Raw genomic sequence first — 14,071 nt, 5'->3', positions numbered from 1 at the left:
AACAGTTTCACCATCCAGAGAGTCATACCAAAAAATATTGGTTAATGTAGGTTTAGACTTGAACAGTTTTGGTACAAATGTACCAGTAAAGACAAACATTTATTTCAGATTCACAGTTTACAAACGCACAACATTCTTCTCCTAGTTTCTCACTTTCACTTTGAAGACATTCTAAATACTATTCTAATATCTTCACAGTCACCATTAATACAGCATATTTTAGATTGAGCACAGTTTTGTATTCAGTCACATTTTGTGTTTAGCGTGCATAGCATCTGCTCTCTGTACTGTACATACTACGCTAGACCGACATTTCTCTTGCTGAACTTTCCTCAGCATTGCGTCCACCACGTCCATTACTGTTTTCTATTACACCTCTGATCATTGCCAAAGTCTTGGCCTTCCTTGGTGTCCCCCAACACGGTGTATTCTGAAGCCCTTAGCTGTTGCTATCAGGTCGTGCCAAAGCGAACCTTCCAGAGGGGTCTGGGACAAACCACCTCTCCCAGAGATCCAAGTGAACAGCAGGGTAATTCCATGGTTTGAATGGGCCGTTCCATTGTAATAGGTGCGCCTCTTGTAGGAAGCTCTCGGAATAACGGGCATCTGGACTCCAGCCTGGGTGCACAGAGAAGCTTTTTTGGATAGTGTTTTGGGGTGGCACAATGCACAACATGAACTGCAATCCTACATTTTCCTTTAAAATATGTCCTTATTGACGGGCTGCTACTACATTAACTGACTGGTCTACATGCCTTTTAGTTGCATCTCCAGAGTAGCTTACACACAAATTTACAATAAATATGTGATATGTGATTTAAATGTTTTCTGACACCTTGTGATCACAGATATGATGTCCATTCAATTCAATTCAATTCAATTTTATTTATATAGCGTCAATAACAATACAAATCGTCTCAAGACGCTTTACAAAAACCCGGCCTGAAACCCCCAGAGCAAGCCTGAAGGCAACGGTGGTAAGGAAAAACTCCCTTTTAACAGGAAGAAACCTCGAGCAGAACCCAGCTCATATGGAGGGACCCATCTGCCTAAGGCCAGCCGGGTACAGACAGAAGAAAGAGAGAAGAGAATAGCAAAGAGAGAGGAGAAGAGAACAGCAAGATAAACATACATCTGTCATAGATACACATATCTGACTAAAGTGTACATGTGGAATCTTATGATACAAACTGATGATGTTACATGACAGTTTGAAAATGTAAGAGGAATCATAGGCAGGTTGGAGAATTGTTCATTCAGGTAGGAGTGGATAACTGCAGGATTCCATGAAGACTGGGCAGGCTGATGAGACCACGACAACAGATGTAGTATGGAGCTCCACAGGGGAAACACCACTCCAGGCCAGAGATAATTGTGAGTGAAGAGTATTAATGACCTTACCCATGTGTCTGACGTTCCACAGGGGGTCCAGTATTGTGTATTTTTCATGGAAGACTATTAGCATGGGTGGAGTTGCCACACCTCCTGCTACGGCACTGCTGTAAATGTTCAGCCTGTTGGAGAGAAGGATGACCAGGTTGATGTTTCTACTAGCCTAAAATGGAACACAAATAAATCTACCTAGCAGTCAGGTGAGGTTGCTATTGAACTAAAAAGTCAGTGTAGGGAGGAGGTTGGGGTGGATGGATGGGTGGTTGGACTCCAACACAGAAGACAGATTGATACTTGTTTATGTCTCTTTGAGGGAACACAACCCTTTTAAATTTACTTTTTTCAATCCGTCAGTGGATAAAATCTTGGGTCTGTCAGTACTTTTTCATAATTCTGTCGGTAATGCTGATAACTTTCTGTCAGTAAACATTAACCTAATCACATCTGACTGATCTACAAATATCACATGATCTCCGAAACAAAAGCAATAAGTCCTCTTTGTTATGTAATGTATATCTGGAACCTTGTAGTCTTACATAACTGAACCACCAACCCATGTGAAGGAGGTACATTTTTATGTTTAAACACAGAATTGCTAACAGTTGCATCTAGTTTGCTGTTTCCCACTAAACAAAATATTCCATTATATCATATAGTTCTCCATTGATACTAATGCCTTTGTACTTGTTACATAGTAATTCACCATGGGACTGAGATGTGACATCTCAAAATGAGGGTTTCCAGATTCTTGTGTGTACCTGAAATTGTCTTCCATCCATTTCTCCAGCTGTTTGGTGATCTTCTGCTTCTTCCACTCTTTAATATCTGCCACAAACACTCCAGGGTTGAAGGAGCACTCGCTGGGATTGATGCCGAGGTCTTTAACTTCCTGTTTCCTGTAGTCCAGAAAACCCATGTAGGTTGTCTAAGGGGTGAGTTCAGAGCACAGCACACAATGTTTCAATCATGAAAGCGGTCTTTCCAAGGGTCACTGTGGTGAATCAGTTTCAAGTGACTATTCAGGAATGTTACATTTAGCATTAGTTTCATTAACAAAATAAAGAGAGGAATTAGGATTTCATTAAAAAGCACCGTAATTACAAAATCAATCAAATGAAATGGACTTCAGAGTTGAACAATGGAGATTAAAGCCTGTCCTTTCACAACAGCATATTGGTATAAAGTGCACCTTAATATAATTTAGTGTAATCAGACATTAGGATTAGCCACTTTAGGAAATTTAGGAATCCACCTGCATGCCGATGCTGCGCACCATCTCGTGCGTGGAGGGCAGGTCACAGTCTGTGGCGAAAGCAGCAGCATGTCCTGGTTTCAGTTTGATATTAAACAGATCCTTGATGTCACCTGGGAACAAAGAAAAGCCTATAAATATAGTTTATAGTCTCAGGGTTGCTCCATGTTTTCCAACACAAGGTTTCACTGCACAGACAGATCTGTGGCCCTATTCCTAGCAGTGACTCTGACTCATCAGAGAATGGACATGGACCTTCTGGGGCTGTCCTGTGGTGTCTGGGCTACAGAATGTTGTTAGCGGGGGCCTTTGGGTCCTATGGGGTGAGGGGAGGGGCCTCTATGGATCATCCCACAGATACTTGATCAGTTTGGGATCTAGTGAATTTGGAGGCCAGGTCCAAAAGTTTCCCAGCAGAACATTGGATCGTCACAAGATGGTCAATGTTATTTACTTCTCCTGTCATAAAGGTGTGGCTGATCAGTGTATGGTATATGTTTTTTTGTTTGTTTGTTTGTTTTTCACGTGGATTGCCTCCTTATATACGTACCCTGCACAATGACATCATCGTCCAAGTATATCACCCTCTCGTGGTTGATGTCAAGCAGTGGCAGGAAAAAGCGCACAAAGTTCAGCTGCAAAACAAGACCGGTTATTTTACTTCTTTGAGACAGTAACTCTGCATTTCAGTTGTGGGGTGACACACTCACCGGATGTAAGAGGTCGGGTCGAGATGAATCCGGCTTCACCTTTCCCTTTAGAACCATTGGGTTAAATTCTAATATCTTATACCTGATGCCTTTGAGTTTTGTCTTTTCTATATACCTCCTGGAAAAATGAAAAAAAAAGGGTAAGATGTACGAATTTCCTCGATATGGGCAATGCATTTGGGAGGTCCAGCACAAACACACATGCACTTGAAATTGATTGTTCATTGCTCCTGTGACGACTGACACACAAGTGGCGCACCTTGTGAGTTTGACCGCATCGCGAAGAGTGACAATGTAGAAGAAAACACTGCCGTCTGTGTTGCTGATGATGCTGTTGACGGTCGCCATGGTGGCACCCATACGCTCCTCTGACGCACAGATGACCACGGGGACGACATCCTCCTCCTCTGACTCTCTCACTGCACTGCCGAGGCTCTGCCTGTGATCTGATGGAGGAGTCACAGAGGGAGCTTAAAGGTTTGGGTATCATCTTGGATGCAGGTGTTTTCAGAGAGGAAGGGTGTGATTTAAAGTATGACATTGACTATGCCTCTATATGAAGCCTTCGAAAGCGTTTCCTTAGTTTATTTTTAATTTTTTGCCCATGAACAGCATTCTCATTAAAATCAAGTACAACAATCAGCAAAGATTGTCAAGATCCACATAGGCTACGTCAGAAGTTCACAGAGGTGTGTCTTCGGTGGGGTTTAGCTGTACCACCAAAGACTACCATGCAGACTCTGCAGCCAGAGAAGAAAAGAAAAAAAAAGATCTGAATAAAAGTTTCACTGATGTACCCGAGAGTCTGGTGTGAGTGGAGGCTCTGAGCAGAGTGTTGTGCAGTAGGAGACACACCATCAGCACCAGCAGCACCAGGAGGACCCGATTAACTGAAACACAGGCAGACATAAATAAACAGTAAGTTTCAAAAGAAATCTGTCTGTGAAGATTATCAGTCATCCAGGTTATGGTATGTCCAATAAACAAGACAATTGGACTTGTAGAGTTTCTTGAAGACGCCTCACCACTCATCCTAGTTGCCTTTTCAGTTCTAAAAGACTAGACTCACATGACTATGGTCTGTTAATGACCTCACCTGTAACTGGAGAAACTCAGAAGCTCCAGTTGCCCTTGTTTCAGCTTGAGTTTTGGATACACTTAGCACAATGGGGGCAGCAGTCTTGCTGTTTTAATTTCCCCCCTACTTTTTTTTTTTCAGATTTTCCTAGTTGCTAGAAAATGCCAAATAATGAAAAAAGTTTTCTGAAGGACATGGTCAGAGTCCTGAAGTTTTGTGCTCAGATATCGCAAAGGCATCTGTTTTCCACAAATGTGCGGATTAAACCAATTTCTATTCTACACAGGCACAACCTGGAATAAAGTTTATTTTTTATAACATTCCAGCTTGATTTTCTGACTCTAATTTGAGCCACTGCATGCCATCATGTCGCATATTCTGCCTGACCAACAGCCCAAAACACAAACGTATTCAACTCTAAAGAGCGGACCTTTTTTATCTTTGTGAACACTGGATACGAGCAGAGACAAACAGCTACCCTCTCTTCTATTTAAGAGTTACCCCCCATTAAAAACTTAAAAAGTGTTGTTCGGTTGGAGTATGAATTAAAGAGACACAATGTTTTAAATAATGAGCAGAGATGTGTGTCTTTTTAAATTTGGACTAATTGTAATCCTTGTTTCTGTGTAGTCTTTAAGCTAACCTCGGCTAGCGGCTTAGCTCAGACGTGTCGGACCAGTAACACAACAGCATAATAACTCTTAACTGCAAATGTTTCACTTTGTTTTAGTGCAAAGAACAACCTGAAATTATGGTGCATTGCTGCCCTCTGCTGTTCAGTTCTGGCTCTTACCTAGCGTCGTGTTGTGTTACGTTCACAACTCTGACTGAAACAGCACAGCCCAGTAGAACGATTAGGAATAGTAGTTACTTTTATTAACAAATTGCCCATAATGTCTTCTATCTAATTTTCCCACTTTGGAAAATTAGATCATCCTGCAGGCCAGACTGGACCCTCTGGTGGGCCGCTTTTGGCCTGCAAGCCATATGTTTGACACCACTGGCTTAGCTTCACTACCTCACAACAAAGTGTCAAACTATTCCTTTAAACAATTTAGTCTTGTTTTTGACTATTTTACTAAAGATTTGTTGTTAGTCTAAATTTTCCAACTCTAAATACCGACGGAAAAATATGTGTCAGTGAGTTGCAGTAATTAAATTCTTTCCCGCATAGGGCAGTTCTACCATGTGAGCTTTTCTGTGCTGTGCCTGTTTCAACCAGCTGCAGGACAGACCAGAGAGAAAGGAAGGTCAAATACCCATGTGAAACCAGTTATGAGCCCCTCTATCATTTTTTTGGCTGGCTAAATCTAGGTACCACAGTACTCTCCTGTCTGCGCATATATGCAGCCTAACCAGCACTGGAATATCCAGGTGTTACTGAGGAAGGGATTACTCATTTATTATTTTAAATTCTAATGAGGATCCATTCGAAATGTTTGGGGCTTTTATTGGCATTTTATCTGTCAGAGAATGGTGGTAGCTGAAAATAATTTTAAATCTGCAGGTGAAAACCATGTGAGAAAATAACAGCAACCATTGTAATTTTTTTGTAAATGCATTCAGTCCGAACTGAAGTTGTTCTGCCAGCAGGTGGAGTGAATGGAGCTCTTTACAGCCTCCTGTCATCTGGATACATCATCACACCCTCCCCCATCACACAAACATGCAGTGCATGTTCATAGCCGCTTCCCTGTTCCCATCCCTGGAGAGGAATATTAAGTTGTTGTTTTTACTGGCAGTAGCTGCGTTGGCACTGTGCAGCTAAACTTCACTTCAAAAGGTTGAATCAGTCATACTACATTTGTATTACATTTCATTTTCACTTACTTTTTCTCAGGAGAGCCATATTTCATGTTTGCTTCCAGCGACGACTGCGAGACGAACACAAAGAAATAAAAACACAGACCTCATGAAGTCACCTAAGAGAAACAAAGGATTAAATATTCCTGGGCTGTAATACATGATACATGGAGGGTGGAAGGATTTGGATGTTTCCTTTAGTGAAATGTTAACCATGGACCCTGCCAACACCGCTAAAATGACATTCATAAAGATTCATATGTGTTTGGAGAAGGGAGGAAAAGTTAGAGTAAACATGAAGACTCTGGGTCAGAACTGTATCAGCCATAAGCACCGAGTAGCTTCTTAGAGTACCAAATATTTACGTGGCTGAGAAGTTTGTAGCAGATGGGAAAATATGGATTTAAACATGTTTTTTTTTTGTTTGTTTTTTTTGTAAGCTAAGCTATGATCTTCAACCTAAAAATGGAGTTTTGGTGTGTTTGGCAACCGCTTGTCCTGGGTCTGCTGTCATCGGTCGAGAGGGGGGTACACCCTGGACAGGTCGCCAGTCTATCGCAGGGCTAACACACAGAGAGACAGACAACCATTGACACTCACTTGGTATGACCTGGCACGCAGTTCCACAAAATTTGTAAATGAACATACACGTTACGGATTCAGTCTGGTGTGGGTCTGGGGTGATTATTCCAGGTTGACTATTCGATTTCAGTCGTAAGACCGTGAGCGGTTCGTGTGTAGCCGACGTGGCTCGGCATGTCTCTGTGGCGCAATCGGTTAGCGCGTTCGGCTGTTAACCGAAAGGTTGGTGGTTCGAGCCCACCCAGGGACGTACATTTATTCTTGGAGACAGACGTAATCTTTGCGATTGGAAAAGGACATTTAGGACCGTAATGTCACTGGACCTCCCCCCACGATTATTATTAAGGAGGAGGTGTTTATCTGATTTAGATACCTTCATGACTTGACCTGCAACAAACTCATTGTAGCCCAAAGCCAGTAGACACATATGGCTGTATTTTTTTTTTCCAAATTCATCCATCTCTTCCTTCCTTCCTGTCTGGTGCCAGGGTGCCATCAAGGAATCTATTTGCCTTCCAGCCTTTTAAATATTTATATAACTGCAATAAAAAATGCTTATACAATGAATGACAAAAACACACATCTCAGTAGTATAAAAGCTTCCAAATGCTTCTCTGATTCTTCTTTGTCTCTATCTCCTCTCCCTAGAAGCATCACTGGGTTTCATACACGCGATCAATTACATGCTCAGTGCAAAGTAACAGGAAACACTTTAATTGGAGTGTGACACTGCGGTACATCCTCAGAAACTGAACTGTCAGCTGAAATGAAACAGGACGTGCAGCAGTTTGCACAGTTTTGTTTCTGGTTTGTTTGCCGCTGTTTAGAGCAGCCTGAAACATCTGGAACTGATTTGCTTCGGTCACCCTCCCTTCAGAGAGCAGAACAGCCTGACGCTAGGTCCCTGCTCTGCATTCCAACGACTGGCAACTCCACTAAAGATCAATAGTGTCTTAATATTACAGTTATTACAGTGATGTTGTCACTGGTTTTGCAGATTTGCATAATTGAGGAATATGATCAACATGAATTATTTGTGCTTATATAGCAAAAAGCCAGTCTCAAAGGGCTTGTCTGAGCATGTTTCTGAGTGTGGTGGGTGGTTCTTGTTGGTCAAGACATATCTCTTTAAAAAAAAGTGTCAATCTCCTAACCTGGAGAAATAAGGACAGCTAACTTTTCTCGTGGAGAAAATTTCTATAGGATTTTTTGAAAAGAGGTAAATTTAGAGTATTTTTTGAGACAAGAAAAGTCTCAAATACTGTAGACAAGAAAGAAGGGAGCAGAAGTCAGTTACTACAAAGGGTTACTGCAGGCTCAAACATAAAGTTTACAGAATACCTGCACAATAGGCATATCTGTAAAACTTCATTCATTTAAGTTCACTTTAGAAAACAGAGATAATGTATAAAATGCACTTACCAACAAAAAAAAGATGGTCTCTGTGGTCAGTCTCATTCCTTGTGATTATGGTCAATGCAGTAAAACCTCTGAGAACTGAGACTCTGAGGCTCACCCTCGCCAACAAACCCACTTTTCCCTTCTCCCACCTTTCCCCCCTCCTTCATCACACCATATGTGACTCATCATGTTCACCAGTGCTTTTATTTCTAGGATTACATCACCTCGTTTTATGGAAGCATAGCAGGGACTCTAAAAAGCTAAAAAATGTTCCGAAAACTGCTCCAGATTTGTTACTTTTACCACAAGATAAGAAGAAAAGTGATAAAAAAAACGCATTGAATTTCAACAATAAACGTAAGCTCTGATTTATACATAGTTAGGATGGTACTTATTTTGTTACTACTAAGAATAATCGTTGCGATTTTAGCAAGAAATAAGTTATTTAAGACCATTTTGTAACTTCTAGCGAGCCAAATCGCACACTGTCACAAATACTACATTTCCCAGGGTTCTAAGCGTGTCGGACAACAAAGGTTTAGCCCTCGGAATTGTCGTCTCCTCACGTTTATCGACACTTAATTAACGTTAGCCACTCTATATTTTACTCCAGTTATGTTTTATCTGTTCTGTTTGTTTAACTATCAGAGTTTATCTAACTGTAGTACAAAATAATTTGAGCTTGAATTTCCTACAGGGTAAGGTCATGGTTGGCCATTTAATTTTAGCCACTCTGTGAAGCTAACACAAGCTAACACCTCTCTTCGGCATGTCTTTAATAGTTCACAGTAACTATTGATGAGTCTTTCGGAAAATTTGACAGATAAGTCTCTTTGTGCTCCAGCAGCAGCACTTCTCCTCCACCCAACATGGATGAAAACACTTTAAAACAGCTGGTGAAGCTCACTCAGGAGGGACAGTTAAGCTCTCTGGAGAAACAGATAACACTAAGTGGCTCGGCTGTGTCGCAGACCCTGAGCAGCAAACACTTTGGCCGGTCAGGAGACACGTTGCTGCACTATGCTGCCAGACACGGACACTTGGACATTGTGGAGTATCTTATAAACCGGGTGGGCTTGGATGTGGAGGTGTACAACAACGACTATAAGAGGCCTCTGCACGAAGCTGCCTTAATGAGCCACAGGGACTGCGTTAGCTACCTGCTACAGGAAGGAGCCCAGGTGGACAGTCTGAAGAAAGCTGACTGGTGAGAATGTATTAGCGGTCGAACAGCCAACATGCGTAGTAGATTACGTGTAAACATGGCGCCCTCTGTTGGATTTAAGACTGAAGTGTCGAGCCATCATTTTCAGCTCCCTTCGATAGCTCAGTTGGTAGAGCGGAGGACTGTAGCGGCATAATGCTGAAATCCTTAGGTCGCTGGTTCGAATCCGGCTCGAAGGAGAGATGTTTTTTTTTTCTTCCGTTACTGAAAATTACAGCAATTTAAAGTAAAGACGATAGTATTTTTATTATTAGGCAATTATGGTTTAAATTAAAGGATTATCTTAGTATTAAGTCATATATAATGTTATACATTATAGTTTACTGTAAACGTAAACTATAATGTATAATGTTACGTATCTACGTAATAGATTATATATATCATTTGTGTCATAATACTCAATTATGTAATTATGTACTATGTACATAATAATATACATGTACATACTCCCAAAATATGTACATTCAAGGAATTTGCTTTGGTGTTGTTGCACCCATTACACATAAACAAAGAAAATAAAATAAAATATAGAAACTCGGCTCTCAAATATACACAAATACAAAAACTATATACACAGTATACAACAACCAGAACATTTACACTGGGATAACCACTGTGCATTCATGTACATGCTTGCAAGCTAATAATGAGATTGCAAGCTTTAGTAGATTTCACTTTTTTCAAAGGAGGTGTCTGTGTTCTCTATCAGGACTCCTCTGATGATGGCTTGCACTCGGAGGAACCTCGAGGTGATCCAGGAGCTGCTGCGCCACGGCGCGGACCCAGCACTGAGAAACAAGGACGGCTGGAACTCCTTCCACATCGCCTGCAGGGAGGGCGACCCACTGGTCGTACGGCATCTGCTCCTTGTAGCACCGGACATCTGGAGGACTGAGAGCAAGACGCGCAGGACATCACTTCACACTGCAGGTAAGGCAGCTGAGCATACACCAAAAACACTTTTGCATTCCAGATTGCAACTAATTCTTTCTCTGTTCATTATCCAGCCATGCACGGTTGTGAGGAGGTTGTTAGGATCTTGTTGGAGAGGTAAGTCAGCATTTTACCCCGTAAAACAAATAATTCAAGGTGTCATATCATGTGCAACTAGTGTGTCCTCAACCCTTTCCCTCAGAATTGTATGCTCAAAATCCCCTAAAATAATAAATACACAACATAGGACTCATACCCTTGACAATAACTGTGATCCAAAGGTTTCTGGTTCCCTTACAACTAGATAAATGTAGTTAAGGGAAAATAAAAATGCAGCACTTGCTCCTTTTTCATGCCACTGCATGCTTATAGAATCTTAACTGTATGTGACTTGTTTTGGGACAAATATGCATTAGCTCCATGCTTCTGAGCTTAATGATAATTTGCACCCACACAGATAAGTTTGTGTGACTGACCCTCGCCTTTACTGGTATTTTTCCAGTTGTGGCTACACCCCGGACATTAAGGACAGCTGTGGAGTAACTCCTTTCATGGATGCAGTCAGGAATGGGCACATTTCTGTGGCCAGGCTGCTTTTACAGAAGCACCAGGTAGCACAAAGAACTCCAGCATAATAATATTGCAGCGCTGACCTAGGCGTTTCTGTCTTCTCTCTTGACCTGACCTGTGTGTGTTCAAAGGCATCTCCAACGGCAGCTGACATACTTGGGACTCAGCCCGTGCACCAGGTCGCTGTCACCGGCCAGGAGGACGCTCTGCGGTTCCTGGTGAGGGAGCTCAATGTAGATGTGAACCAGAGGGCGACTTCCATCCAGCTCACCGCCCTGCATTATGCCGCAAAGGTCAGTGATTCTCAGACACGGGTACTTGTACCTGAGGGGTATTTCAGCTGCTGTATGGAAGGTGTGTGGAAATATCTGCATAAACTTAGCATTAAGGTAATGAATAAATAAACTGTGAAATAGCTTAAACTATTGGTTACATTGTTAAAATATTACCCAAAACGTAAGGATACATGGTTGCAGTTGTTGAATAAAAAGGATAAATGTTGACGGATGAATTGAGAAATTGATAAAAACTACTGCACGATCGTTTTAAAGCTAAAATTGATGAATAAATAGTTTATGTTAACAAAATATTGTTGCTATTGTTAGCCAAAAGAAAATGATACATAGTGAAATAGCTAGAAATTGTATTGTAAATGGCTGGAATTGTAAGCTTAAAGCCTTAATAAATGTTGCTAAAAGTAATGGATGAATTATTAGAACCAATAGCTAAAAATAATGGACAATAAATTGAATTAAATAAATCGAGGAAGAGTTACACCTCTGATTTCTGACTATGTTGTTCCCCTTCAGTTCAAATGGGTTAGTTATTTCTCTTTGATTAAAGTGGTTTGATAATTCTTACCCTCTATAATCTTCTACTATGGCTTGTTTGGTCCCTTGAATAACAACTTGATTATGTAACCTATATAGAGGATAATATAGAACAAGTCTCTTATAGGTAGCATGGTTGCACTTAATTATTTTGTCTGCGTGGTAGTGGTTCTATTTTTGCAATAACCTGTCCATATTCATATCCAGTGACCTATCTTTCCTACTGATTGTCATATCCGCACCCTGTGGATTCTCCTGAGCTACTTCTTGTAGTATTCATAGTGACAGAAGTAGTTCCGAAGTATTCACACTTCTTGAACCTGTGTTTTTCAGGAGGGCCACACGTCCACTATCAAAACTCTGCTGGAGTTGGGGGCAGATCTTCATGTACGGGACAAAAAGGGGAGAACCGGTAAGCCCTGTATCTGACCACATGATGTGTTATGTGCTGCAGCTAGTGTACTCTTTATGTAATTATATTATTACAACTTAAATCCCCTAATAATTCTCGGAAGTGTGTGGACAGATTGGATTGCAGTGACTGGATGAAACAAACAAGGCCACAGCAACTTTGATGGCTTAATGGTTTGCATGGGTTCCTGTGTTAACCAAAACTGAAAGGGATGAAACTTCTCCACATAGACTGCCCATCACTGTGAAAATACAGTCGTCGTTATGGTTATTATTATTATTTCATTTACTTTACTAATAATGTTGCGACTATCATGAAAACCAGCTTAAGTTTGATAGTGATGATGCATTCAAGGAAATGGGAAAATCAGTTTGCATTTGCCCAGGATGATTAGAGGGTGAAAATCAATCAGTACTGAAGGTAACTACAGTGTTTACTGTGCCTGGAGGCCAGACCAACTTCCCTGACCAGAATTTCTCGGTGGTGGAAAGTTGGTCTGGAGTCTCTCCGTTGGGAACAGATTATGCTCCGGCACGATCTGTTGGACCAATCAAATCAATTTGGGGCGGGGCTTTATGTGGTATTGGACAGAAGCCCCATTGAGTCAAATTTGTTCACAACTGAATGGCTGTGATTGGCTGTAGGACTATCCGAATGCCGATTAGCGTCCACTACTCACCTCCGTCGTGTTTCCTCCTCTCCTCTCAGCTCTTCACATGGCTTGCATCGGGCAGCACGCAGCAGCAGCCGGGACGCTCCTGCAGCTCGGCCTTAAAGACTCGGAGGACGCTTCTGGCACAACTGCGCGGCAGCACGCCAGAAAACCGGCCGTAGTGCAAGTGTTTGAATGAGGCCTGCCAGACACGTTGTAAACAGTACTCTCATGAATCTAAACACACATTAGCAACTGGTCCTTTTTATGACTAAGGAGCTGAAGCATTTAATGTGATTTAAGTCAGTCCGCTCAGTTCGTGTGGTTTACCTTGACGCCTCTGGATTGGCATCTTATTCTTTCAGTGAGGTTTAGACAGACTTGGACATGCTAATGATAAGCTCACCTGCCTCATCTGATTGTGTTTTCATATTTATTTATTTTTTATTAATTCATAAACCATCTCTCTTGCTAGTAGAGTTCCTGTAAAGCGTGACGCATAACAAAACCACCACACCACACAGCTGGCTGGCTGGTTGATGAAATTACTGTATGTAAAAGCAGGAATTAAATGTTCATGAAATAAATGTTTATCTCTTTCCCTTCAGTTACTTTTTGCCTTCCAAAAGAGGAGATGCTTGCGTTTTCAAAAATGTCTGTACTGCAGCAATCATTTGTTTGTTTCCTAAAAGCTGTCCTCTACGGACGGATGTGAACACGAGTGACTAACACGGAGTCTAACTTTTATTTGTTGCTTGGTTTGCTAAACAGGTGTGTCCACTATGAGCCTATCACACTGACAGCACAAACAGTTGTCGAATGTTGAATCATCACTCACAGATGGAATCCTAATATATTACGGTGCCTTCCTGTCATAATAGGTCTGAATGGACAGGGAATGATAGTGACTGTTTATATAATGTGCAGGACAAACTTAAGAGACTGTAGAGAGTGCAGAGAGAGATTCAGTATTTGGAAACCCATAAGAGTTAGCAATTAGTTCAAGAAAAAGTGTTAGCTTATACTGACTAAATGCTTCCTGTAAATGTGATAAAAAGTGTACAGTACATTAAAGTTGCAAGCTTATGTAGGAAGTAGTAAGTGATGTGAAAACTAAAAGAAAAAAAGTTGTCATTTATCACGTCAATATGTCTTTTAGTTGATGGTGTTACTAGTATTTCCCACTGACTCTGTATATAAAAGGTGTTTCCACCATACAGTTAATATATAC

At 41.3% G+C, this 14,071-nt stretch overlaps 2 protein-coding genes across 2 annotated transcripts; one reads left to right on the top strand and one right to left on the bottom strand.

Annotated features, from left to right (window-relative positions):
• Positions 1-141: 141 nt before the first annotated feature.
• On the bottom strand, positions 142-4,638 carry glt8d2 (glycosyltransferase 8 domain containing 2). Its single transcript, XM_084573653.1, has 8 exons — positions 4,152-4,638; positions 3,614-3,800; positions 3,355-3,472; positions 3,195-3,279; positions 2,645-2,757; positions 2,151-2,317; positions 1,402-1,514; positions 142-618 (listed from the first exon to the last, which is right to left on the bottom strand). Exons 1-8 carry the CDS (start codon positions 4,384-4,386, stop codon positions 440-442), a joined length of 1,197 nt encoding a protein of 398 aa, XP_084429779.1. The 5' UTR covers positions 4,387-4,638; the 3' UTR covers positions 142-439.
• Positions 4,639-8,770: 4,132 nt separating this feature from the next.
• Positions 8,771-14,031, top strand: ankrd16 (ankyrin repeat domain 16). The gene is made up of 7 exons (XM_084573530.1): positions 8,771-9,425; positions 10,153-10,373; positions 10,451-10,493; positions 10,879-10,987; positions 11,078-11,239; positions 12,110-12,188; positions 12,897-14,031. Exons 1-7 carry the CDS (start codon positions 9,088-9,090, stop codon positions 13,037-13,039), a joined length of 1,095 nt encoding a protein of 364 aa, XP_084429656.1. The 5' UTR covers positions 8,771-9,087; the 3' UTR covers positions 13,040-14,031.
• The last annotated feature ends 40 nt before the right edge of the window (positions 14,032-14,071 follow it).

This window comes from Chelon labrosus, assembly GCF_963514085.1.
Source record: "Chelon labrosus genome assembly, chromosome: 23".
Taxonomy (NCBI): domain Eukaryota; kingdom Metazoa; phylum Chordata; class Actinopteri; order Mugiliformes; family Mugilidae; genus Chelon; species Chelon labrosus.
The sequence above is the reverse complement of the archived record's forward strand: the minus strand, read 5'-3'. Positions and strand labels throughout refer to the sequence as shown.